The sequence below is a fragment of the Petromyzon marinus genome, chromosome 39 (genome assembly GCF_048934315.1).
Source record: "Petromyzon marinus isolate PM22_M1 ecotype Great Lakes invasive population chromosome 39, UKy_Petmar_22M1.pri1.0, whole genome shotgun sequence".
Classification (NCBI taxonomy): domain Eukaryota; kingdom Metazoa; phylum Chordata; class Hyperoartia; order Petromyzontiformes; family Petromyzontidae; genus Petromyzon; species Petromyzon marinus.
In genome coordinates, this window is record NC_133705.1 from 4,663,929 (window position 1) to 4,690,141 (window position 26,213).

Here is a 26,213-nt window from a genome sequence, read left to right on the forward strand (position 1 = left end):
GGTGGAAGAAGCGATTTTATGGCTAGAGATTAGCATGTCAATGTGTTAATGTAACCCCACGGTTACGGTGCTGAAGAAGCCATTGTATGGCTAGAGATTAGCATGTCAATGTGTTAATGTAACCCCACGGCTACGGTGGAAGAAGCCATTGCATGGCTAGAGATTAGCATGTCAATGTGTTAATGTAACCCCACGGTTACGGTGCTGAAGAAGCCATTGTATGGCTAGAGGTTAGCATGTCAATGTGTTAATGTAACCCCACGGCTATGGTGGAAGAAGCCATTGTATGGCTAGAGATTAGCATGTCAATGTGTTAATGTAACCCCACGGCTACGGTGCGGAAGAAGCCACTGTATGGCTAGAGATTAGCATGTCAATGTGTTAATGTAACCCCATGGCTACGGTGCTGAAGAAGCCATTGTATGGCTAGAGATTAGCATGTCAATGTGTTAATGTAACCCCACGGCTACGGTGCTGAAGAAGCCATTATATGGCTAGAGATTAGCATGTCAATGTGTTAATGTAACCCCACGGTTACGGTGCTGAAGAAGCCATTGTATGGCTAGAGATTAGCATGTCAATGTGTTAATGTAACCCCATGGTTACGGTGCTGAAGAAGCCATTGTATTGCTCGAGATTAGAGATTAGCGTGTCAATGTGAGACGGTTCCCGCAGCAGCGGCTGTGTTAATGAGAGACATTCAGCCTATTAAACGAGCGCCACCGCCGCATCGAGGAAATGTAACTCAGAGAGTCGGAAATAACTGCTTTTTTCACCTGAACTGAAGATCGAAACGTCGTGATTTATTTTTATTTTTCTATCTACGTGGCTTAACTGAAAGATCCAAAGAGTATGAATTCCTGCAGTCACGAAAGCTTTAACTCAAGATTTAACATAATATTAATAACAATTTAATTATATAAACATTTACAACATAATAGTATACAATAACTAATCGTTAATATGATAAAAAATAATATGGTCGTTCATAATATTGTAATGAATAGTGTAATAATGCAATAATTATAATTTCATAGTTATTATGTTATAGAAATATAACAATGTTTTATTTAAGTGGTCATTATTAAGTGAGTGAAGGTGTCATAGTCGCTTAGAGCCGGGCAAGAAACGGGCCCGGCTCTGGTGCGTTCGCGGTTCATGTGTGCCACGGAATGCGCACCACGCGTGGTACACGGGTACACACCGCGTGTACAAAGACAAAGGTCCACCCCCCCTTATAGCCTTTAACAGACTAGTTGGGATAAGTGCTGTTGGCGAGTAGCACCTATGAAGGCCGGCACGGTACACGAGGGGGTGTGGTGGAGTGGCCAGCACCACGTGACTCGGACGGCGTTAATTTGCTGAGCGCGTCACGTGGGACGTGTTTAATTGTCATCGGGCGCGTGCGGCGTGGAGCGAGGTAACGTGAATGGGGAGGAAATTGGTTGGACGCGCACAGACGGAGTGTGATGGTGGGCTTGGGAAAGGCTGAATTCGGGGGGTCCGCCTAGGGTGCGTGCATCCCCCAGGGGGTGCGAGACGTGGCCAGATTTGTTTTAAAGAAGGTCAATCATCGAAAACGCATTAAGCACGGGCACCTAAGTACTACTTTGTTTAATCAACCCTCTGTATTTATTAATATTGTAAATTTTTTAACGATTGAGAACCAAAGGGGTGCAAGGCTGCAGTGAAGGTTAAGAACCACTGGCCTAGGCAATAAATAAATAAAGAGCGGTGCTCATCTACCATCTACAGCCCTGAGACACTCACTACAAATTCCACATTCCTATGGCGGGAGCAACTCTCTCCACAGAACAACCACAGCTGGCTTCTCTACAAAGTGGTATCTATTTTTATCGACCACGGAGGGATTATGGGCTGAGTTAACCCCCACACAGAATTTGAACTCACAACCTCGGGGATTGTTTAGCCACTGGCTCTACCGCTGGGTGATGATGGTATTGGTGATGATGGGATTGATGATGATTATGATGGTGATGATGGGATTGATGATGATTATGATGGTGATGATGGTATTGATGATGGTGGTGATGTTGGTGATGACGCAGCCCACCTGACCGTGTCGGTGGAGCACCGCGTCACCACGGCGACAGCGGGCGATGACGTCAGCCTGCGGTGCAACATTCGCACTGAGGGGGCGCTGCGCCAGGTCACGTGGTACAAGGTGACCCGCTCACCTCTCCTCACCTGCTCACCTCTCCTCATCCGCTCACCTATTCTGACCTCACCTCTCCTCACTTCTCGTCACCTCTCACCTCTCTTCACCCGCTCACCTCTCCTCACCACCTCAGCTCTACTCACCACCTCACCTCTCCTCACACGCTCACCTCTCCTCACCCATTCACCTCTCCTCACCACTTCAGCTTTCCTCACCCATTCACCTGCTCACCTCTTCTTACCCGCTCACCTCTCACCCCAATCCCTGCACCCGAATCTAACCCAATCCCGTAAAGGTTTGAAGCCTCTTCTTAACAAAAACCCAAACTTGACTCTAAACATAAATATAACCCTGACACTGACCTGAACGTTAACCCAAACCATAAACAATGATATATAATAATCGCTCTATTGCTGCCCCTAACTCTCTCCATACCTCTAACCCCAAATGAGATGTTCACCACCTCGTCTGGTGTACAGGAGGTCGGGCGATTGACCCCTACCCTGACACCTGCTGTATATTTGGAGTCTGCATCTCTCTCTCCCCTCCCCCCCGTAGTTGCGTGGATTTTTATCCGGGTCCTCCGGCTTTCCCATCCACATTTAAAAACATGCGTTAAGAGTGCTTGATAGCTGTAAATGTCCACGTGATGAGCACACGTCGTTGAACTTTTCACTTGTGGTAGCCAGGTCGCTTCTGGAAAAGAGCTATATAGCTCAGTGGGCCTTACCTGGTAAAATATAAATAGTATAGCGCATAGTTTAAACCCTCTCCGCACCCCTAATTCCCCCTGCCCTCTCACCATGGCACAGGTGCTGGATGCTGGCGCGACACGAGAGAAGATCTTCTCGTACGAGACGTTTTGGCCTCTCAACGGCACGAAGTCAACTCCCAGGCAGATCCTCAGCCACCAGGCCACTGTGCGGTGAGTCGAACAAAGCCAGCCCGCCATTGTGACGCACAAGCGGCACACACGGGACAGCCGGCCGCTCTGGCTTTCGCACCTGATTGTCTCACAAGTGACAACATCAGTTCTATCCCTCTATTTGGTTGTTGTTGTTGTAATTACCATCACGACACTCGAATTGTAAATGTTGTAGTGGGTTAACTCTCCAACACAACTAGTGTTGCCGTACTAGTGTAGTGACTGGCTTAGAGACGTAAGTTCTTAGAGGCAGTTATTTGATTAAATAGAGCACCCTCTGCACAATACACACCCTACGCTGGAACACACTCTTCTCCCTCTCATTTATACACAACGCTACATAAGTTCATATTCTTAGCTCTTTCGGTAAAGTCACGTTGAAGGGAAACAATAAAAAAATAAAGTATATATAAAACAATAAAAATTCTCACGACGTTTCGACCATAATGATGACCGTTTGTGTTATGGTCGAAACGTGAGAATTTTTATTGTTTTATATATATTTTATTGTTTCCCTTCAACGTGACTTTACCGAAAGAGCTAAGCATATGAATTACTGCAGTCACGAAAGCTTTAAATCAAAATTCTACATAAGTTGCTAGCCTATTCACATCACTAACCGACTGACACTGACAGCGCTGAACTGAGACAGCCAACTGCCGTCTAGCAGCGCAATATCAGGTGAAGACGACAGTGATGAAGGCGACGAGACGACAGCGACGATGGCGTTGATCTTCAACAGCAACGACGGGATCCCACTCCAAATGACAGCCCTGAGGTCCCCTCTCGGCGCCCCTCTTATACTGTCAGCATGGCCTGGCTCCGCCCCGGCCACTCCCCCCTTCTGAAACCTACTCGCGGGTTCTCGACGTGTCCCTTCTGTAACCATTTCCCTACACCCTTCTCTGGTCTATCACGTGCCCTGCTGTCAGTCAGGGCTGCTGCAAGCTGCAGATCCCCTTCCCTGCCAGCAGCCAGCGCTATGCTGCTATGTGACAGATTCTATGTCATTACACTAGTAACGAATTTTGCATGTTTTGTTTACGTGACAAACCTTACTGATTGGCTGGTTTCGGGTGGTGGCGTGTTTAATGACATTTATATTTACACGATCTAACCCCCCAAAAAAACTCTTCTATTATGGATAATGGAGCCTCTTCATTCTGTGGGCCCACGTTCAGATCCGGTAGCTTGGTGAGACTACTTTATCGGCGACGGGAAGAAAAAAACACATCATCATCGCGGGCCAGGCCACGCAGCATCTCTCCACCACTCAACTGGCACGCCGCTGTGCAGACCCGAAGGCTCTGCGAGGTGGTGGTGCGACCTTCGGCATTGTGCCAACTCCGACTGTAACAAAGACAAAGATCCCCTCCCCCTTATAGCCCTAACAGACTGTTGGGGGGCAAGTGCAGTGAGTGAGTAGCACCGATTAGGGTCGGCCCCGTGGCACACGAGGAGAGGTTGTGGATGTGGACAGCCACCACGATTTACGGCCAGCTTTGTTTCGCCAAAGTGCCGATGTTTACGCACCGTGCTGGGTACTCGTTTCTTTAGACCGAGTCGACATAGGGGAGGCCCAGGACCAGTTCATATATTCGCCACTGTTGTTGGTCATGAGCGATCATCGACATCGGAATCGTCGGATTTGTAGGGCAGTGCGCTAGTCACTACACTACTCATCATCATCACAATCTATGGACAGAGGTGTCCGCTGCACATTTCGTCATTTGTTTCCACTTTTCTCTTTGTCTTGTGCCAATATCCTAAAGCAGTTCCACGTCTTTCTGGCGCCAATCTCTTTACATCATCATCATCAAGAAATTCCCTGAGAAGTCTTCCTCTCTTTTCGGTTCCTTCCATTTTTCCGAGCAGCACCACTTTTAATGTTCCTGTTGTTGTCCACCCTACTGCGTGTGTCCAAATAGTGCCCAGTTTCCTTATCATCACTGCCTGCATCATCACCAGGTTGCCTTCCTCTATGGTGCAACCCTTTTCTCACTTCTAGTCACTCTTTGGGTCCAGCTTAGATGCAGCAGCAGTATAATTACGTTGAAATACATTTCCAGTGCCAATATCTTATCTCTGTCAGTCTTTTTTAACGTCCAAATCTCGCAGGAAATCAAAGCTGTACTGAACACGCATGTTTATTAAGATGATCCGTTTGGTCATGTAGCTGACTTGCTTGCTTATCCAGATGTTATTAAATCCTGTCACTACTCCTTTTGCTTTTGGGATTCTCACTTTCATTTATTTCGTGCAGACCTTGTGCCATGTCAGTAGACTTTCCAAGTATACAAATTCCTTTACATTCACACTCTTTGTCCTGCTTTCTAGTCTTACTTTTTTCTTAATCGCCTCACTTCCGAACACCACTGTCTTTCTTCTTTGGTTCTTTCGGTAAAGTCACGTAGAATGAGAATAAAATAATAAATTGATAAAATAAAATAACACAATAATATTCTCAATTTATTATTTTATTCTCATTCTACGTGACTTTACCGAAAGAACCAAAGAAGATGAATCATTGCAGTCACGAAAGCTTTAAATCGAAATTTAACCACTGTCTTTGTCTTTTCCACATTAATCCTCGGTCCTGCATCCTTTCCTGACTTATTCAGCAGTACGAACATTTTCCTGCAGTACCACGCAGTGTTTTTTCCTTATCAGATCTACGTCGCCCGCGAATCTTAGGGTATTTATTATTTCTTCTTGCACAGATATTCATGTGCCATTGTCCTGAATGGCATCCATCACTCTCGCCAACTACGGGACGATGTTGCTTGGTGATGGTGGATCCCCCAGTCTTAGACCTATTGTTTTCAGGAACCATTCTCTTATTTTCTGTCCCAACTTTTACTGCTGACTTTGACCTTTTACCTCTATCCTGCAGAATCTGCGGCAGGCTTTTCGCTACTGCATGCGATCATCATGTTGCCCATGTTATATCTTGCTCAGTCGAATCGAATGCGCTCTGGAAATCTACGAAGCAGTTGTAAAGCAGCCTATCCTTTCTCTTTGCTTTCTCTGCTATAAGTCTTAACATCAAGATTTGCTACACCGTGTTCCTATTTTTCCTAAAACCCCGCCTGTTTGTCTGCCAAATAATCCTCAGTCTGTGCTTTTAATCGACTTAATGGTACTATCATAAGTAAGTAATACTCTGTTGTATATATGGCACCATTCACACAAGACCTACAGCACTTTACAACACAATGCCAGTAATAACCCTGAACATTAAAACGAAGAGGAAAAAACCCTCTACACAGATGGGGATACGCAAGAGAAAATAAACGTGTTTTCAGACGAGCCCTTAAAACCTCGACGGAGCGTCCCTAATGGACTGGGGCAAGACAATTCCACAAACGAGATGGCTGGTTACTGGACACCCTATAATCACCCATCGAACGCAGATTTGTCCTCAGTACCACTCGGGGTGCCCGGAGTTGGTGGAGCGAATTTGCCAGACAGGGGCAGCGTACGGATTCAGCAGCTCACTGATAAATAACGGAGCTAATGACCCCTCTCAGGGCCTTGGAGGCCAATACAAGAACTTTAAATTCGATGTTCTATTTAGCTGGAAGCCAATGCAGTTGTTGCTACATCGCCGGATGTCGCTGTGTGTGTGGCCTGCCTGGCAAAGGCACGCCACACCATGTACTGTCATCATGGACACCACCGAGGGCGGATGCAGTACCGGCCCCAGCGGAGTTTGAGGAGCACGGACTGACAGCGACCAGTGGCACCCTGCGCTGGGTGCAATGCCAGCCCCTAGAGGATAGGGTGCAGGGGGGGGGGTGCCGGCTTCGGGAACGGGGTTCAATGGGGCCATGGCACTCTGGTTGACCCCAGAAGACACGTGACCGGGGGCGACTTGCTCATGTTTCCTGGGTCTACACAAAACCTCGGGGCAGCAGAGTTTTTGAACAAGCTGCAACCTCATTTAAAACATTCCGTGTCGTAACAACTGAACAGGGCGTTTTGATGAAATGAGAAGCATTGTGCCACCAGTCTCTCAGCATCCGACGTTTGGTGAGAATTTATGGAACGCGTGAAATATCTCGCAGGCGAAAAAAGGGGAAGACCTTCAGTCAGATCACTTGCTTTTATGGTCAACAAATATCTCGCAGGTGAAAGAAGGAGACCTTCAATCAGATTCCTCGCGTGACACTCAACAAATATCTCAGCTGTAAGAAAGGGGGGAAACCTTCTGTCAGATTCATTGCGTGACACTCAAAAATTATCTCGCAGGCAAAAGAAGGAGGAGATCTTCGGTCAGATTCCTCGCGTGACACTCAAACAAGTCAAGGCCGCATCAAAAATTACCTCAGGGTTCCCGATACCTTCGATGATGATAATGTGATTTCAAGATCATCAATCATCATACTGAACCCATTTACTCGATGAAGCAGGTTGAGGGGAACCCGGCAACATGACCTTAGTTTTGTCACGGTTAAGTGTCAGGAGATTTGTATTCATCCACACCCTGACCCTGGAGACACACTGAGACAGGACTGAACCAGTGGAATCAGTATCGGGCAAAGTCTGAAGAATTGTCGTCAACATAAACATAATCATTCAGACCATGGTGACTGAATATGCTCCCAAGAGGCAACATAGAGATGGAAAACAACAAAGAGCCCTAAAATGGACCCCTGGAGGATACCAGTGACGACTGGGTGAGTTTCAGATGTATGGCTCCCTAACGTGTCAAACTGTTTCCGATCGGTCAGATAGGCACTAGGCCAGGAAAGAGCTGCACCACTGATGCCAATCGGAGTCTCGAGGCACTTGAGCAGAATACGATGCTCAACGGTATTTGAACACCACACTAAGATCCAACAACACCAGTCTCAAAAGTAAGCCTGAATCAGCGGTCATGAAAACATCATTGACCACCTTAACAAGCACTGTCTCAGTACTGTGCAGTGGCATAAACGCAGACTGGAATGGCCCAAAGAGGTTGTGGTTTGTAAGATGTCCCTGCAACTGCTGATCTACCACATGGTTCCAAGACTTTTTGACAGAAACGGAAGATGTGAAATCGGCATGCAGTCTGACACAACATTGGAGTCGAGACCTGGCTGCTTTTAATTATGCTGAAATGGAAGCCAATTTAAACGACACTGGCATGACTCCTGGGCCTGCCTGAGCTGGCTCATTACTGCGATAGTTCTGTCATTTTTGCAATGGGTGAGCTCTCCTTTCTTGGGTATCGTCAAAAGGATGGATTTTGTCAACGCCTCTGGTATTTCCCCTTCTCTCGATACTTGCTTGCATAGTTTGTGGATTGATTAGATAAGTTCCTTCACTCCGGCTTTCATATTTTCTCCGCTTATGCCGCCCGCTCCTGGACTTTTTCTTCACATGTCTTATTGACCTTTCCACTTCTTTGTACAAGCCGTTATCATTTCCATCATGCCTCGGTGGTGGGGACATCTTTTCCAGTTCATCCAGCAGCTCTTTGTTCTCTTGACCCGTATCCTGATACAAATCGCTGCAATACTCAGTCCACCTCTTTGTTATCTCTTCTTTGTCCACCAAGATATTGCCGTCCTTGCCTTTTATCGCCGTTTTCCTCGGCTGCCACTTTCTCTTTGTGCTCTTGACTCGTTTGTACTCCTCTCCTGGTCTTGTATTCTCCAGGGCAACATTCAATGTCACTACGTTGCCTTTCGAGACACCCCTGCTCATCCTTTCTTGCCGATGTCCTTACCTCATTGCATAGCTGCTTGTACTTAGTTGCCATCTCATCCGATTGCTTTATCTTTCGCACTTATTTTTTCTCTTTTCCTCTCGCTAGTTCCAAGGTTTTTTTTCCGTTATCCATTTTCTTCTGGGTTTTACAACTAATGGTGGTGTTGCTAGGGGCGGCCCGAGACACGCTGCCAGCAACTGGCGCCCCCCTAAGGCGAATCATGCAATCGGCACCCCACCCCAATACCCCAAGGGCAGATCGAGGCTGAGGTTTTTTGGTAAACTGGGAAACTTGTTGCCCCTATGTTCCGTTTAATGTATTTGTAAGAGAACTGTTTTTAAATAGAGACATCATTATTTGGTGTGTCCGTCCGTTTGCCTGTCCAACTGATGTTTTTGAGATCAGATTAACTAGAGGCACACGACATTTTCAGAAAAGATTTGTAGACGACAGCTAGACGATATTTCACTCCGATTTACGCTATTTATTTTTGCATTAAATAAAATACTTTACGTAAAGAAATTCTAAGAAACGTTGAGAAATTAATTATAATTCGTATTCCCTCCATACGCGCACGGGAAGTGAAATAACGACACATTCATTTATTTAATTTCTATTTTTTAAAAAAAAATATTTTGTATTTTTTTCCCTCGAATTTGGCGCCCCACTTAATTTGGTACCCGAGGCGACCGCCCCACTATCTCCTTCAGTGCTAGTGACTTGCTGTCACTAGCACTGAAGGAGATAATTCGTATTTCCTCGTCTCCCTCTTAGCCTCCGAGTTATGTGTTCCTCTTTTTGTCATATCGCGTTCTGGATATATACGTTTTAGTTTGAGCCGTAAGTTGCGCAGTGCCAAGCAAGCCGTGGTCCGATGACACATCGGTTCCAAGGGATGTTCTTTAGAGTCGAACTGATGTCTTCCAGCCTCTGTCGATCATTTCCAGAGCTATTATACTCCTTTTGTTTCAACTTAGTAATACATCCTAGCATGTCATGTCTCGAAGCAAATTCTAGCACAGTATCCCACTTCTTTCATTCTCTCCCCATATCCGTTCCTTGTGCACGATGCATTCCCAATCAGTGTTATCCTTCCCAATATTGGCATTCCAATCTCCCACAATTGTCCTAATATCTTTGTGAGGCAGTTCCTTTAAAGTGCTTTTCCAGCGTTATGTAGAATTCTTCAGTGTCATCATCTGCGCTGACTGATGCTGTTGCATACATTTGGACAATGGAGATATTTAGGCGTTGCCCATTAAATAATGATGCTTTGGCTTTTACGCTCAACACGAACCCCAACTCCTCTGCTGTGCACTTCATCATCCCCCGACCAGATCACTTCACCCCCCATTTATCTCCCTCATTCCTGTCCATCTCATTTCTGCCAGTCCTAGTACGTCGTGCTCGGTATATTTCCATTTCCTTTCTTCGCGGCTTCTAACTGCCTCATTGCTCACCGTGTTCTCACACTCCACGTCCCTGACTGTGATCTCCTCATTCGCCATTCTCAGCCTCTTCGTTCTTTTGGGAACTTGGCCGCTTTCTTTCCTAACGGCTGTCATAGCTGCTGCTACCGCTGCTGCTGCTTTGCCAGTAGCAAGTTTTTCAACCCAACCCTGCGGGGCTGCTCGTCTGGGAGACGCGGACCTTGTTGATCCCAGCCGACGTCCTAGCCGGTATTCTTCTTCTTCCTCTTTCGCTTTTTCTAACTATTTATTCAGTGGGAGTCACGTGGCATTGTATTTACTCTCTGTTTTCTTCACAGCCGAAGTAGCGGTACCATGCTTTTCAGTCCCCGATCCCTCCCTCCTTTTTTTATCCAGGCTTGGGACTAGCTCCAGATATCCACTGCATTGTGGACAGACACCCCCGAGGCACAGTTACTACTACTACTCAAAGACAAAGAACCACCAAACTCTACCGAGCAGCATAGTCTGTCACAGACCGTTGGGGCAAGTGCCGTTAGCAAGCACCTATGAAGGCACGCAGAAGGGCTGTCGGTGGCCAGCACCAACGCCCCCACCCGCCTTTTTGTCTCCCCGGTGCTAAAGTTTGTGTAGTGACTGTACCTGTCACTGTGTGGTGCCGTGACTTGCGAAGTCACGGCCGGTAATGTTGTCATTGTGGGCAGCCGGGATTGCTGCACTACCAACCCTAGCGGTGGTTGGGTGAGCGCTGGTGAGCGCGGAGGCACCGTGAGCAGAGTGCGGTGCCGGCTCCCAGTGAGGGAGCGAGAGCGAGCGTCAGCCAGCCAGGGTTACCCTGGGGCATGATACTCTGGCTGACCTGTTGCCACGTGACCGGACGATACTGGAGGGGGGCCACCGGTGGACGGGGGCCGAGGGGCGGTCACGTGGTCCCGAGGGGCTCTCGGGAACATTCGAGAAGGAGCTCGTGGAGCCTGGAAGGTGGGCGGGGCTGAGGGCGGAGCCAGCCCCAGCCCGGGGGCATGTAATGAGAGCTCCGTGAGGAGCCCGAGGTTCTTCAAGTGATGGTGTTGGAAGATCCACGTCGGGGAGAAGAAGCCTCTAGCCACGCGGTCCGGGACCCAGCTCGTGGTCCGGACCGGGATAGCGAACCGTGTCTAGTACTGCCGTAGCGTGGCTAGATGGGCATTCGAGACCCGAGCGCAGGTTGTGTTATGTTGGTGCTGTAGTGTGAATAAATAGTGTTGCTCCCAAGATAACATCTGCGATTCAGTTGGACTCACTACACACAAGACTGCAGGCGGGTACTTGTTTTTGTTGTTTGTTTAAGGCTGAGTCGACCTCGAGAAAAGGTCCAGGACAGGGGGTGCCGATTGGGCCTTTCTTGAAAGCACGTAACGCGTGAAAATGTATCACATATTATGCATTCCCCTTGAAGGCTACGGTGGTATATTACTGACAGGCGTTTGTGTAGTTGAGTATTTGCCCATGCACCACTACTGACGCAGCAGCACCACCAGCAAATAATTGGATGAATATATCACGGTCGTGATATAATACGCCACAGAGCCTTGGCATTAGTAATAAAACAACGGTTGTTGTGTCCATGAGCCTTTCGCCACCAAAGAATGGCTTTATCACTCTACCACAGAGGGTGGCAAATGCTAACGAAGATATATATTTAAGCCGCTTTTTATCTCTCCGAATCACAGATGTCTCGGATAGCAAGGGTCAGCATGGGCACAGCCGCTTATGAGCAGATTTTTCATTAAAAGGCTGCCCGAGCTATTGTGTAGAATAGACCAATTGTGATAGGGAACATCCACGGGATATAGACGGTGAATAGGGTGCCGTGTCTATAGACAGTGAATAGGAGCCGTGTCTATAGACAGTGAATAGGAGCTGTGTCTATAGACGGTGAATAGGAGCCGTGTCTATAGATGGTGAATAGGAGCCGTGTCTATAGACGGTGAATAGGAGCCGTGTCTATTGATGGTGAATAGGGGCCGTGTATATAGACAGTGAATAGGAGCTGTGTCTATAGACGGTGAATAGGAGCCGTGTCTATAGACGGTGAATAGGGGCCGTGTCTATAGCCGGTGAATAGGACCCGTGTCTATAGACAGTGACTAGGAGCCGTGTCTATAGACGGTGAATAGGGGCCGTGTCTACAGATGTTGAATAGGGGCCGTTTCTATAGACGGTGAATAGGAGCCGTGTCTATAGACAGTGAATAGGAGCCGTGTCTATAGACGGTGAATAGGGGCCGTGTATATAGACAGTGAATAGGAGCTGTGTCTATAGACGGTGAATAGGAGCCGTGTCTATAGACAGTGAATAGGCGTCGCGTATATAGACGTGAATAGGAGCCGTGTCTATAGACGTTGAATAGGGGCCGTGTCTATAGACGGTGAATAGGAGCCGTGTCTATAGACAGTGACTAGGAGCCGTGTCTATAGACGGTGAATAGGGGCCGTGTCTACAGACGTTGAATAGGGGCCGTCTCTATAGATGGTGAATAGGAGCCGTGTCTATAGACAGTGAATAGGAGCCGTGTCTATAGACGGTGAATAGGGGCCGTGTCTATGGATGGTGAATAGGAGCCGTGTCTATAGACGGTGAATAGGAGCCGTGTCTATAGACGGTGAATAGGAGCCGTGTCTATAGACGGTGAATGGGAGCCGTGTCTATAGACGGTGAATAGGAGCCGTGTCTATAGACGGTGAATAGGAGCCGTGTCTATAGACGGTGAATAGGAGCCGTGTCTATAGACGGTGAATAGGAGCCGTGTCTATAGACGGTGAATAGGAGCCGTGTCTATAGACGTTGAATAGGAGCCGTGTCTATAGACGGTGAATAGGAGCCGTGTCTATAGATGGTGAATAGGAGCCGTGTCTATAGACGGTGAATAGGGGCCGTGTCTATTGATGGTGAATAGGAGCCGTGTCTATTGATGGTGAATAGGAGCCACGTCTATAGTCGTTGAATAGGAGCCGTGTCTATAGACGGTGAATAGGGACCGTGTCTATAGACGGTGAATAGGAGCCGTGTCTATAAACAGTGAATAGGAGCCGTGTCTATAGACGGTGAATAGGGGCCGTGTCTACAGACGGTGAATAGGGGCCGTGTCTATAGACAGTGAATAGGAGCCATGTCTATAGACAGTGAATAGGAGACGTGTCTATAGACGGTGAATAGGGGCGTGTCTATAGACGGTGAATAGGAGCCGTGTCTATAGACTGTGAATAGGAGCCGTGTCTATAGACGGTGAATAGGGGCCGTGTCTATAGATGGTGAATAGGAGCCGTGTATATCGACGGTGAATAGAGCCGTGTCTATTGATGGTGAATAGGAGCCGTGCCTATAGACGGTGAATAGGAGCCGTGTCTATTGATGGTGAATAGGAGCCGTGTCTATAGACGGTGAATAGGAGCCGTGTCTATAGACGGTGAATAGGAGCCGTGTCTATAGACAGTGAATAGGAGCCGTGTCTATAGACGGTGAATAGGAGCCGTGTCTATAGACGGTGAATAGGAGCCGTGTCTATAGACGGTGAATAGGAGCCGTGTCTATAGACGGTGAATAGGAGCCGTGTCTATAGACGGTGAATAGGAGCCGTGTCTATAGACGGTGAATAGGAGCCGTGTCTATAGACGGTGAATAGGAGCCGTGTCTATAGATGGTGAATAGGAGCCGTGTCTATAGACGGTGAATAGGGGCCGTGTCTATTGATGGTGAATAGGAGCCGTGTCTATTGATGGTGAATAGGAGCCACGTCTATAGTCGTTGAATAGGAGCCGTGTCTATAGACGGTGAATAGGGACCGTGTCTATAGACGGTGAATAGGAGCCGTGTCTATAAACAGTGAATAGGAGCCGTGTCTATAGACGGTGAATAGGGGCCGTGTCTACAGACGGTGAATAGGGGCCGTGTCTATAGACAGTGAATAGGAGCCGTGTCTATAGACAGTGAATAGGAGACGTGTCTATAGACGGTGAATAGGGGCGTGTCTATAGACGGTGAATAGGAGCCGTGTCTATAGACTGTGAATAGGAGCCGTGTCTATAGACGGTGAATAGGGGCCGTGTCTATAGATGGTGAATAGGAGCCGTGTATATCGACGGTGAATAGAGCCGTGTCTATTGATGGTGAATAGGAGCCGTGCCTATAGACGGTGAATAGGAGCCGTGTCTATTGATGGTGAATAGGAGCCGTGTCTATAGACGGTGAATAGGAGCCGTGTCTATAGACGGTGAATAGGAGCCGTGTCTATAGACAGTGAATAGGAGCCGTGTCTATAGACGGTGAATAGGGGCCGTGTCTATAGACGTGAATAGGAGCCGTGTCTATAGACGGTGAATAGGGGTCGTGTCTATATACGGTGAATAGGAGCCGTGTCTATCGACGTTGAATAGGGCCGTGTCTATACACGGTGAATAGGAGCCGTGTCTATAGACGGTGAACAGAAGCCGTGTCTATAGATGGTGAATAGGAGCCGTGTCTATAGACGGTGAATAGGAGCCGTGTCTATAGACGTTGAATAGGGGCCGTGTCTATAGACGGTGAATAGGAGCCGTGTCTATAGACGGAGAATAGGAGCCGTGTCTATAGACGGTGAATAGGGGCCGTGTCTATTGATGGTGAATAGGAGCCGTGTCTATAGACGGTGAATAGGAGCCGTGTCTATTGATGGTGAATAGGAGCCGTGTCTATAGACGGTGAATAGGAGCCGTGTCTATAGACAGTGAATAGGAGCCGTGTCTATAGATGGTGAATAGGGCCGTGTCTATTGATGGTGAATAGGAGTCGTGTCTATAGACGTTGAATAGGAGCCGTGTCTATAGACGGTGAATAGGGGCCGTGTCTATAGACGGTGAACAGGAGCCGTGTCTGTAGATGGTGAATAGGAGCCGTGTCTATTGATGGTGAATAGGAGCCGTGTCTATAGACGGTGAATAGGGGCCGTGTCTATAGATGGTGAATAGGAGCCATGTCTATTGATGGTGAATAGGAGCCTGTCTATAGATGGTGAATAGGAGCCGTGTCTATAGACGGTGAATAGGAGCCGTGTCTATAGACGGTGAATAGGAGCCGTGTCTATTGACGGTGAATAGGGGCCGTGTCTATAGACATCGAATAGGGGCAGTTTCTTTAGATGGTGAATAGGGGCAGTGTCTATAGATGGTGAATAGGAGCCGTGTCTATAGACGGTGAATAGGAGCCGTGTCTATAGATGGTGAATAGGAGCCGTGTCTATAGATGCTGAATAGGGGCCATGTCTATTGATGGTGAATAGGAGCCGTGTCTATTGATGGTGAATAGGAGCCGCGTCGATAGACGGTGAATAGGAGCCGTGTCTATAGACGGTGAATAGGGGCCGTGTCTATAGACAGTGAATAGGAGCCGTGTCTATAGACGGTGAATAGGAGCCGTGTCTATAGACGGTGAATAGGAGCCGTGTCTATAGACGGTGAATAAGGGCCGTGTCTATAGACGGTGAATAGGTGACGTGTCTATAGACGGTGAATAGGAGCCGTGTCTATAGACGGTGAATAGGGGCCGTATCTATAGACGGTGAATAGGAGCCGTGTCTATAGACGGTGAATAGGGGCCGTGTCTATAGATGGTGAATAGGCCGTGTCTATCGACGGTGAATAGGAGCCGTGTCTATAGATGGTGAATAGGAGCCGTGTCTATAGATGGTGAATAGGGGCCGTGTCTATCGACGGTGAATAGGGGCCGTGTCTATAGACGGTGAATAGGGGCCGTGTCTATAGATGGTGAATAGGGGCCGTGTCTATAGATGGTGAATAGGTGCCGTGTCTATAGACGGTGAATAGGGGCCGTGTCTATAGACGGTGAATAGGAGTCGTGTCTATAGACGGTGAATAGGGGCCGTGTCTATAGACGGTGAATAGGAGCTGTGTCAATTGAGCGTGAATAGGAGCCGTGTCTATAGACGGTGAATAGGGGCCGTGTCTATAGACGTTGAATAGGGGCCGTGTCTATAGATGGTGAATAGGAGCCATGTCTATTGATGGTGAATAAGAGCCGTGTCTATAGACGGTGAATAGGAGCCATGGCTATAGATGGTGAATAGGAGCCGTGTCTATAGACGGTGAATAGGAGCCGTGTCTATAGACGGTGAATAGCAGCCGTGTCTATTGACGGTGAATAGGGGCCTGTCTATAGACATTGAATAGGGGCAGTGTCTATAGACATTGAATAGGGGCAGTGTCTATAGATGGTGAATTGGAGCCGTGTCTATAGACGGTGAATAGGAGCCGTGTCTATAGATGGTGAATAGGAGCCGTGTCTATAGATGCTGAATAGGGGCCATGTCTATTGATGGTGAATAGGAGCCGTGTCTATTGATGGTGAATAGCAGCCGCGTCTATAGACGTTGAATAGGAGCCGTGTCTATAGACGGTGAATAGGAGCCGTGTCTATAGACGGTGAATAGGGGCCGTGTCTATAGACAGTGAATAGGAGCCGTGTCTATAGACGGTGAATAGGAGCCGTGTCTATAGACGGTGAATAAGGGCCGTGTCTATAGACGGTGAATAGGTGCCGTGTCTATAGACGGTGAATAGGAGCCGTGTCTATAGACGGTGAATAGGGGCCGTGTCTATAAACGGTGAATAGGAGCCGTGTCTATAGACGGTGAATAGGGGCCGTGTCTATAGATGGTGAATAGGCCGTGTCTATCGACGGTGAATAGGAGCCGTGTCTATAGATGGTGAATAGGAGCCGTGTCTATAGATGGTGAATAGGGGCCGTGTCTATCGATGGTGAATAGGGGCCGTGTCTATAGACGGTGAATAGGGGCCGTGTCTATAGATGGTGAATAGGGGCCGTGTCTATAGATGGTGAATAGGTGCCGTGTCTATAGACGGTGAATAGGGGCCGTGTCTATAGACGGTGAATAGGAGTCGTGTCTATAGATGGTGAATAGGGGCCGTGTCTATAGACGGTGAATAGGAGCTGTGTCAATAGAGGGTGAATAGGAGCCGTGTCTATAGACGGTGAATAGGGGCCGTGTCTATAGACGTTTAATAGGGGCCGTGTCTATAGACGGTGAATAGGAGCCGTGTCAATAGAGGGTGAATAGGATCCGTGTCTATAGATGGTGAATAGGAGCCGTGTCTATAGACGGTGAATATGGACCGTGTCAATAGAGGGTGAATACGAGCCGTGTCTATAGACGGTGAATAGGAGCCGTGTCTGTAGACGGTGAATAGGGGCCGTGTCTATAGACGGTGAATAGGAGCCGTGTCTATAGACGGTGAATAGGAGCCATGTCTATAGACGGTGAATGGGGGCCGTGTCTATAGACGGTGAATAGGGGCCGTGTCTATAGACGGTGAATAGGGGCAGTGTCTATAGACGGTGAATAGGAGCCGTGTCTATAGATGGTGAATAGGGGCAGTGTCTATAGACGGTGAATAGGGGCAGTGTCTATAGACGGTGAATAGGAGCCGTGTCTATAGACGGTGAATAGGAGCCGTGTCTATAGACGGTGAAAAGGAGCCGTGTCTATAGATGGTGAATAGGAGCCATGTCTATAGACGGTGAATAGGGCCCGTGTCTAGTGGTGGTGGTGATGGTGTAGTGGTGGTGGTGGTGTAGTGGTGGTGGTGTAGTGGTGGTGATGGTGAGGTGGTAGTGTAGTGGTGGAGGTGTAGTGGTTGTGGTGGTGTGGTGGTGGTGTGGTGGTAGTGTAGTGGTGGCGGTGTAGTGGTGGTGGTGTAGTGGTGGTGGTGTGGTGGAAGTGTAGTGGTGGTGGAAATGTAGTGGTGGAGGTGTAGTGGTGGTGGAGTGGTGGTGTAGTGGTGGTGTAGTTGTGGTGTGGTGGTGTAGTGGTGTAGTGGTGGAGGTGTAGTTGTGGTGTAGTGGTGGTGTCGTTGTAGTGTAGTTGTGGTGTGGTGGTGGTGGTGTAGTGTTGGTGGTGTAGTTGTGGTGTAGTGGTTGTAGTATAGTGGTGGTGTAGTGGTGGTAGTGTAGTAGTCTACCTTATTAACGTTTCATAGTTTAGTTTTCAGGTTTAATTTATTTGGTATAGCCCTGTGAGCCATTCGGCTCTCGAATCGGGTGCAACCGCAACAAATAAAAAAACAAAAACACGAACAAGAAAACATCTTAAAGTGACTGTGACTGTGCAAACAGAAATCCAGGATAAAACATCAAAATATTCCTGAAATAGCACCATACACCAACGCTATGTGCAAAAATCCCAGTGGGATGCAAGTCAAACAACAACAACAACAACCACAAGACAATTAAGATTAAGGCCATCAATCTAACTCCGTACTACAATAAGCAAAAACATGGCCAAACCAAAAAACGTTTAGAAATCACCAAAATAAAGCCATAAATGCAATGTAACAGTGATCATAGGAACTGTGACCGATTTTTTTACAATAAACTACATAAATAACATGTAACACCAAACCCTAGAGCCACAGCTGGCTGCATGAGTCACTCCACAAACAACAGGAGCATCAGTCGGAGTATCACATTTTTCAATGCACCTTTAAGATCAGCACACTAAATCAAAATACAGATAATACTTTGCAGCGGTCATCCGGAGCGAAGCATTTTATTTTATTTTAGGCCACTGAATAGCATTGGCAGCTCGGGGTGTACAACTCCTCTAGAGCAGTTTTGAGTGAAGATCTCATAGGTAGTGATTCAAGTTGCAGTTTATTGGCAATAGCATTCCAGACCCTGGGGGCATCAATAGCAAAGGCCCTTCCTCCGATTTTTGTACGGCAATAGGGAATGTGAAGCTCGTAGATGAGCGAAGACCTGAGGTCAAATTTGTTCTTTGAAACAGAGAGGAGATCCAGCAGGTAGTCTGCGGATTTTTTTGTAAGTACATCGTGAATAAATAAGATCTGGTGTACAAGCCGTCGAACATTAAGAGATGTTAAGTTTGACCCAATGTAGAGATCACAGTGGTGAGTCCTATATGGGCAGTTCAATGCAAATCTTAAGGCCGAGTGATAGATGGAATTAAGCTTCTTCAGTACAGTACTTGGGGCTGATTTATACACGATATCACAGTAATCAAGTAGAGGCAGTATGGTAGCTTTCATCAATTTCAAACGGAACATACGGGGAAAGCAGTGCTTGTGTCGATACAGAAAACCAATTTTTATTTTTGTCTTTTTACCAATATAATCAATGTGATCTTCAAAATTCAGTTTGAATCCAGGATGACCCCAAGATACTTATAGATCTTGACTTGCTCTATTTGATAATTATTTAAGGAATGTAATTTGGGAAAAATACCTTCCTGCTTTAGTCCCGGTGAGAAGCATAGCACCTTGGTTTTGGAGGTATTTAGGACTAGTTTAAGAGCAACTAGCTGATGTTGTAGTTTGTTGAAATCACCCTGGAGCTTAGCAATCACGTAATCCGGAGAGCGGCCACTTCACACCTTATTGGTCACCTCGTACACTGATAAATTTCAACGTTCATCCTACAAAGTCCCATCACAAGGGAGAAACACAAATAAATAGACAAATTAAAATGTTTGTTGAAACGGCTGTACACCGTGCGGATCTGAAACCCCAATTTCCCTGTACAAGAACACGGGGTCAACCGTACGGGTTGACAGCTTTGCTATGGTGGGGTAGGTTTCTCCAAAGCCATCCCGGCCACCGCTGTCCAGCCAGTAACCACACCGTGCCGACCCAAAATCGGCGCGTCATGCGCGTGGTAGGGTAAAGTGTGGGTACTGCCACCTTTCGCAAGACGTCGTCTGGTCAACGTGGAGGAGTAGGGGGCGAAATTTACACTCGAAATCTCACTGCAGTGCCTATGAAGGCCGGCACGGCACACGAGGGGTTGGTGGGTAGCCAGCACCACGCCCGGCCGCCTTTGTCTCCCCAAGTGGCGATCGTTACACACTGCACCAGATACTCATTTGAAGCTGAGTCGACCTACATAAATTAAGACTAAGACCCCCCCCCCTCATATAGTCTTTTAACAGACTATTAGGCTATGTGCTGTTAGCCTTCACATCAGCAATGCAACACATACCCACGCACACATACATAAACACACTGATAATGCAACACATACCGACGCACACATATGTAAAGACAGTGCGTGTGTAAAGACAGTACGCGGACTAGGGGTCACGAGTGGTAATAACAGGCAAGGTAACAGAGAAGGGAACGATCTGGAATCTCCAGGAAGGTTCGGGAACTCGCCAGAGAGTTAGCTATGTAAGGGCGATGGTCAGGGATGGAGCGATAGCCACACTGGGAATAAAAAGGGGCGAGAATCAAGGTTCTAGACTGCTGTGGAAGTCGGAGTCCTCACGGTTCCGGAGCGCTGTTGTCACGTCGGTCGTCGTTGTCTTCGCGTCGTCGCTGTGTTCAAGTCATCATTTTGAAGCGACCGACCGAAATAGATAAACCCTCTACAGCCCGTGTGTCATTACAACTGGTATCAGAAGTGGCTGCATTAGTACGTCAAAATATACAAGAAAAAATAACCCACCTGAATCGACTTCGGATGAGGGAGAAGACCAGGAGGAGACCCCCCCCCCCTCCAGGCTGTCCCAGGAAATGGGGTCTCGGTCTACGAACCCGCGGGTGCAGGAGAAGCGGCGGCAGTGGCGGAGAAAGAGGGAGCTGGTTGCCAGCAGCCACAAACCACGAAGGGGTCGTGTGAGGTGGCAGAATGGCTCCTCACGGCCGTCGCGCATCTCTCCTTGCAATTGGGTGCAGCTGCGGCGAGTAGGGGAGCCACGGAGAGTGCACTGCAGGTCCCGGTGAACGTGACGGGACGAACGGTGGCCGCCGTCATTTGCGCGGCGGTGCCCACGCAAATCACCGGCCGCCATTTCTCTCACGGTGGAGGTGGCGCGATCGACAAGCGCCACGGGTGACCCAGGTGGCAACGGAATCGGCTCCGTCTACGGTGGCGCAGGGGAGAGCAGCGGAACCGGGCCAAGGCAAATGTCTCCCGTTAGGGAGTTTGTTGCAGCGGGGAGGGGTGACTGGGCCACTTTCACCCAGAGATTTGAGGAGGCATATTTATCGACAGGGTGGACGGAGGACGAAGCTCTGAGGGCCTTGCCGACTGCGCTTGATGACGACGCCCTCGCAGCGTACCAAGCCATTCCTGAGGACATGAGGGCCACCCTTCAGCAGGCGTAGAAGGAAATGGTGGCCGTCTTTGACCTGCCATCCAACACATGCAAGAAGTTCCTAAAGCGAAGGCGGGGGGGAGGCCGAGATGCCCCTCACTTACCACAGCACGCTGATGGTGCTGGGGCAGGCAGCGTACCCGCGTATGGATCAAACGGCACTGGACTCTTTGGCCATGGAAAAGATGCTGGTGTTGGCGCAGGAGATGGGGGTCGTGCTGCCCATTGTTGAGGAGCAGGCGCAGACATCCCTGTGGGTGGCCAGGTGCCTGCAAGGCTGGGTTTGACGACAAGGGGAGACCTCGCGACAGCCTCGAGGCTGGAGGCCAAGGGAGGAGGCGACTCCTCCGCACCTGCTTCATGTGTCGACAACCAGGAGCGACGCCCTACCAACGACGGCATCACCGACATCCACCCTTCCGCCGACGACCCCTCCACAGCCCCGGCAGGCAAGTCGTGACACACCAGATACCTGGGCCAAACCACCTCACGCATCTAGGGCATCCCGTGTTCCAAGCGTCATTTTCACCCCTCATCCCTTAGTTATCGCGGGTGAACGGCGAGTCCCAACTCTGGGCAGGTGGCCAAAATCGCATATCCAGTGGAGGAAGTTGGCTCGCCGGGTGGTGGCAGCTGCTGCAGGTACATTGTGTGGCCGGCTCCATTGAAGGGGTAGAGGTGTGCGTCTTGATAAACACAGGTGCCTCAGCTACTATTATCTCAGAGTGGATAGATGAGATGCTACCATCAAGGGGATGTTGCGTTACGCTGGTGGGAAATGCGTGTGTTGCGGCTAACAGAGGGAGGAGGGGAATCATGGGGCAGGTAGGGGCTTGCGTAAAGATTGGGGAAATTGAAATGTCGGGGTCTGTGTTGATTTAAAAAACACTGGCAGTTCCTTGCCTGTTGGGCACCGACTTTTTTTAGTAAAATGCCTCTAAAGATTCTGACGGACCAGAGATGCATCGAAATGCTGTTAGGGCAGTGATTGTGGTTTTTGGACTCCTTTTAGGAAGCCAGTTATGAATGTAACAGTTCAAACCCTGGTGAATGAATCGGTAAAGATTCTGTCAGGCACGCAAATGTTGGTCCCTTTGCGTTACCACAAACGCTTACATTTGGCCGACCCCAATGCGGGAGTCCTCCTTACTACGTCCAACACAGCGACCCGTGGGCTTACGCTGGGGGGCGTCCAGACGATCCTGTGGATGAGCCAGGAGCCATTTCTGCAAGTGTTAAATATGGGTGCGGGGACGGCTGTGGTCCAGACGGGGTACTGTACCTGCCCACGCAACGCCTACATGTTTCGAGGCTGTGGACTTAGCTGCGGTGGATGTCGCAGGTGCGGTGGAGGAGGGAGCCGAGTCAAATGAGTTGAATGGGGCATGGGCTCAAAATTTGTGCAACGAGATTCCGGATTTATCTGATGCGCAACGGGCGAATTGCGGTCATTTTTTAGCAAGGGCAAGTTTGACATTAGTCCTACCTCGCTGCTGCAGCACCATATTTATATGGGCGACGCAGCTCCTATTCACCAGAACTCATACCGTTTGAGTCCTGTAGAAAAGGTGCATGTGCAGCAGGCGGTGGAGGAAATGTTGGCGGCTGATATAATTTCACTGTCAACCAGCCCTTGGGGAGTTCCTGAGGTATTGGTGAAAAAATCGGGTGGGAGTCTAAGGTTTTGCGTTGATTTCCCTCAATTGAACAAGGTCTCGGTGGCAGATGTATATTCGCTTTTGCGTATGGATGATTCTCTGTATGCGTTGTCAGGCACTCGTCTTTTTTCAACATTGGATTTATTGTCGGGGTTTTGGCAATTACCCCTGGACGAGTCATCTAAACCAAAAACTGCATTTCGAACGCCTCAGGGACTGTATCAATCAAATTGTCTTCCTATGGGATTGAATTCTGTGCATGCCACATTCCAGGGACTTATAGATTTGGTCCTAGCAGGATTGAAATTGGAATCATGCCTCATTTATTTGGACAATATCATTGTGTTTGGTCGCACATTCAAAGAACATGTGCAAGAGTATGTTCGGCTAATCTGAAATTTAAGCCTGCAAAATGTCATCTGTTACAAACCTCAGTACGATATTTGGGCCACATTGTAGGCGCTTCTGGGATAGCTACAGACCCAGACAAAACGCAGTGAGTACATGATTGGCCAACCCTGAAGACTGTGGGAGAGGTGCACAGTTGTGTTATTACTACCGATAGTTCGTTCCACAGTTGGCGACAGTTGAAGCAATTGGCGGGACCCCGGGGTCCCATCACTGCCCCGGGGTGGGAATAACCGCGTAGCGACACGAGTCTTGCCTTACCGACAACAAAACTAGTGTCAATCGATTGACCTCGTTGAGAGCTACTCGGGGCACTAAGTATCATAAAAAGTTGAAAAATTACATAAACACTTTAAATTCACTGCGGGGGCGGGCTCGCCTTGGCAAAGAAGCTGAGGATCGACGGCTGACCGGAGGGGGTTGTCGCCGCGCGCGACCGTGGCGGACGCCCCCCGGGTTTGCATTTGGCCGGTGGGGTGGCGCCCATTGTGTTGATCGCTGCCTGCTGCTGGCGCTTGTTGGCGCGAGTCTGGGCGGGCGGCGCGTTGCTGTCGGGATCACGAGTGGGCGGACTGAAAAATAATAATTATTGACCTGATTTTTGCGGGACCCCGGGGTCCCGCCAAATGATTCGGTTGCAAAACGCTTGCATCCCCTGACTGCTAGAAACCAGAAGTTTAAATGGGGTGAGGAGGAGGAGGCCGCGTTTGTTGAGCTTCGCAATCACCTCTCCAATGCGCCGCCCCCTTGATTATCCAGATTTTTCCCTGCCGTTCATCCTAGACACAGATGCCAGTGACCTAGGCATAGGGGCTGTCCTGTTTCAGGTAAAAGGTGGGGTTCAAAGGGTTATTGCGGAGCAGCGGTATTGTGTTACCCGCTGGGAACTTTTGGCTATGGTCTACTTTATACAACAGTACAGGCCTTTCTAGATTCGAAGTTTTCGTGACTGCAGGAATTACTCTTTGGTTCTTTCAGTAAAGTCACGTAGAAAGAAAATAAATTAAGTAATAATAGAATGCGACGTTTCCATTGCAACACAAGCAACCATCATCAGGTAAGAATGAATGAGAAAACAAACATTTAACTAATTTTTTTGTCAAACTTCCTATTTCTCTCTCTAAATGTTGCCATGCTTGTTTGTTTATAAGTCCATTGTCTCTCCTCTGGCCGCTATGGGCAGGCATTCCACACAATTCTCTCATTGTTCCGTGCTTGTTTGCTTATAAGTCAATTGTCTCTCCTCCAGTCGCTATGGGCAGGGATTCCACACAACTCTCTAATTGTTCTCTACCCCAATACCCCCCCCCTCTCTCTCTGCCCCACCCCCCTCTCTCTCTCTATTTAAGGCCTCGACAGAGAGGCGTTGTCTTTCGGTTTGTCTATGTGTGTGTGTGTCTCTCTGTATGTCTCTGTGTGTCTCTCTCTGCTTGTGTGTCTGTCTATGTGTCTCCGTGGCTGTGTTTTGTCTCTCTCTCAAATTTTGCAATCTTTGGAAGAACGTAATCAACCAGGTAGGGTGTTGACTGTTGTGTTAGCCGGCTCTCTGTGTTGTATTGCATTATACTTCTAATTTGACTATGTTTGTGTCTCATTCTTACCTGATGATGGTTGCTTGTGATGCAATCGAAACGTCATATTCTATTATTATTTAAATTTATTTTATTTCTACGTGACTTTACCGAAAGAACCAAAGAGTACAGGCCTTATCTATATGGCAGGGAGTTTTTAATCCGCACGGACCATGCAGCCCTGCAGTATTCCCCACGAATACACCAGCCTTCCGGCCAGCTGGCTAGAGATGCGTAAGGAATATTCCTTCTGCGTAGTCTATTGGAAGGGCTTAAGGCACTGCAACGTGGATGCACTGTCTCGGTTGCCTCAGGAAGAACGGTGTGCATGTGTGTCCGGTGCGGGCGGTGTAAACCTCCTGCAGCTGGGTCGCCAGAGGTCGTAGCTGCACTAAGTGCTCCAGAGTCAGCCGGGGTGGTCACGCCTACGAAAAATGCCTTGGGGCTCACTGTGGAATGGGGGCAACTGCAGATGGAGGACAGCTCCTTGTTAACTTTGCGGCACCACGCGGAAACAAATCGCAACAACCCTACCTCTTCGGGAGTCTCGGGGTTTGTTCTCCGTGAAAGTCTACTAATGAGATGGGACGAGGTCTCACAGCGTCGATGGCTAGTGGTCCCCACTTCCCTACGGGGTAAGCTGATGTGGGTGGTACATGACAACAAGTTATTGCACCTCGGGCATTGGAAAACGTTGTTGACATTGCAACGGGACTTTTATTGGCCGGGAATGTCGTCCAATGTTCACCATTTAGTCACGGGTTGCACAGAGTGCGCGCGCCAAGAGCCCCCGTTGAAAAAGTCTGAGCTCCCATTGCAGTCCATCACAGTGTCCCGAATCAACGAATTAGTTGTGCGAGACATCCTGCGACCTTTTCCGTGTACTCAAAATGGGAACTAGTTCATTCTGGTCGGGGTGGAGTATTTTACATGGTGGTCAATGGCTTGGCCATTGCCTGACCAAACAGCTGCATCCATTGCAGATGCATTCCTGCATGGCTACGTAATGGGCAAGGGAGCGCCGGAGCAGCTTCTCACTGACCAGCGTCGAAATTTTTTGTCTAAACTGCTGCACGAAGTATGTGACACACTGGGTACGAGAAGGATTAGAACTTCACCATACTATAACATCTATGCTCTGTCAAGTGGTTAATTAGGCACAGACGGATTGGGACTTTTG

At 48.5% G+C, this 26,213-nt stretch overlaps 1 protein-coding gene across 1 annotated transcript in view; it reads left to right on the forward strand.

Annotated features, from left to right (window-relative positions):
• The window catches only part of IGSF21 (immunoglobin superfamily member 21), a 174,327-nt gene that overhangs the window by 34,350 nt on the left and 113,764 nt on the right, over window positions 1–26,213 (forward strand). The window contains exons 2-3 of the mRNA XM_032968436.2: window positions 2,070–2,185; window positions 2,992–3,104. Coding sequence (XP_032824327.2) covers window positions 2,070–2,185; window positions 2,992–3,104 — 229 coding nt within the window. The remainder of the gene's footprint in view (window positions 1–2,069; window positions 2,186–2,991; window positions 3,105–26,213) is intronic.